The 1,219-nt window shown below is 33.9% G+C and overlaps 1 protein-coding gene across 1 annotated transcript in view; it reads right to left on the minus strand.

The window, feature by feature from the left end:
- Window positions 1-357: 357 nt before the first annotated feature.
- KLRC4 (killer cell lectin-like receptor subfamily C, member 4) overlaps window positions 358-1,219 on the minus strand; it is a 16,480-nt gene continuing 15,618 nt past the window's right edge. Inside the window, exon 5 of the mRNA XM_012661252.1 lies at window positions 358-469. Within this exon, the coding sequence (XP_012516706.1) occupies window positions 358-469 (112 nt within the window). The remainder of the gene's footprint in view (window positions 470-1,219) is intronic.

A 1,219-nucleotide genomic window follows, 5' to 3' on the forward strand; every position in this document is an offset into this window, starting at 1 on the left:
CCAATAGGTAGAATACTATTATGATTAATGTAGTGCATTATATAAGGCAAGAATCATTATTGGAAATGTATTTTAACACATTAACTGCCATGTGAGTTGTATTTAACTCAGGCTAGTTTGAGCCTGGGGCCTTGTGAAGCAAAATCCTGCAGTTGGTTAATGAAAGATCTTACTTGTTGGTATTCTTATTGTTACAATTAATATTGACAATTTAATTCTAAAAACGTGGATTTGGCTGCATGTAACTCATGCACAGAAAACAAAAAATAATTCATTTTGACTTATGCAATCATAATATTATTTCCATTGCACAAAATATAAAATTAATGGCCAACTCCAAACTCAGATGCTTTACTTCTAAAGCTTGTGCTTACAATAATATCTTTTCGAAGATCCACATCCATCTGATTGAAGTCTAAGTGAGTGTAGCATAGCACAGTTATGTTTACCACGTGCTATTTCTGCTATTCTGTAATGGAGAAAAATCCATACTTCTGTTATATTTTAAGGGGACAATCCATGAAACAAGAGCATTTTCATGTACTTTAAGAGTTTTATAAAAACAGTTAATGACATTTTAATGTAATATTAGTAAGAGTTGGTTATTATGAAAACTGAACACAGGACTCCTCCATATCTATAGGGGATGTGCTTCAAAACCAGCAGTGATGCCTGAAGCCACCATTTTATTGAACCCTATTATACACTATGTTCATTCTATATACACACACATATGGTAATGTTTAATTTAGAAAATAAGCACAAGGAGACATTAACAACAATAACTAATAATACAAAAGAGCAAATATGGCAATATGTCACCATCACTACATTTGGGCTTTGGGGTCATTATTAAGTAACATAAGAGGTACTCGAACACAAGCACTGCAATGCTGTGACAATTGATTTGCTCACCAGAGGGCTCCTAAGTGACTAAAGTGTGAGTCACCTCTACAATGTGGACCTGCTGGTCAAAGAGATGATTCACATCCAAGCAAGACAGATGGGACCATGTGAAATTTCATCATGCTACTCAGAACACTGAGCAATTTAAAGTTCATAAAATGTTTTTTCCTGGAATTTTCATTTCATAATTTTCCGACCATCGTTGACTGCAGTTATCTCAAACTACAGAAAGTGAAATCAGAAATAAGGGGGGACTACTGTGGTCCATTCCTTAATATTTATATCAACATTTCTCTAACTTCCAACATATTTT

Source organism: Propithecus coquereli, unplaced genomic scaffold, assembly GCF_000956105.1.
Source record: "Propithecus coquereli isolate 6110/MARCELLA unplaced genomic scaffold, Pcoq_1.0 Scaffold700, whole genome shotgun sequence".
Classification (NCBI taxonomy): Eukaryota; Metazoa; Chordata; class Mammalia; order Primates; family Indriidae; genus Propithecus; species Propithecus coquereli.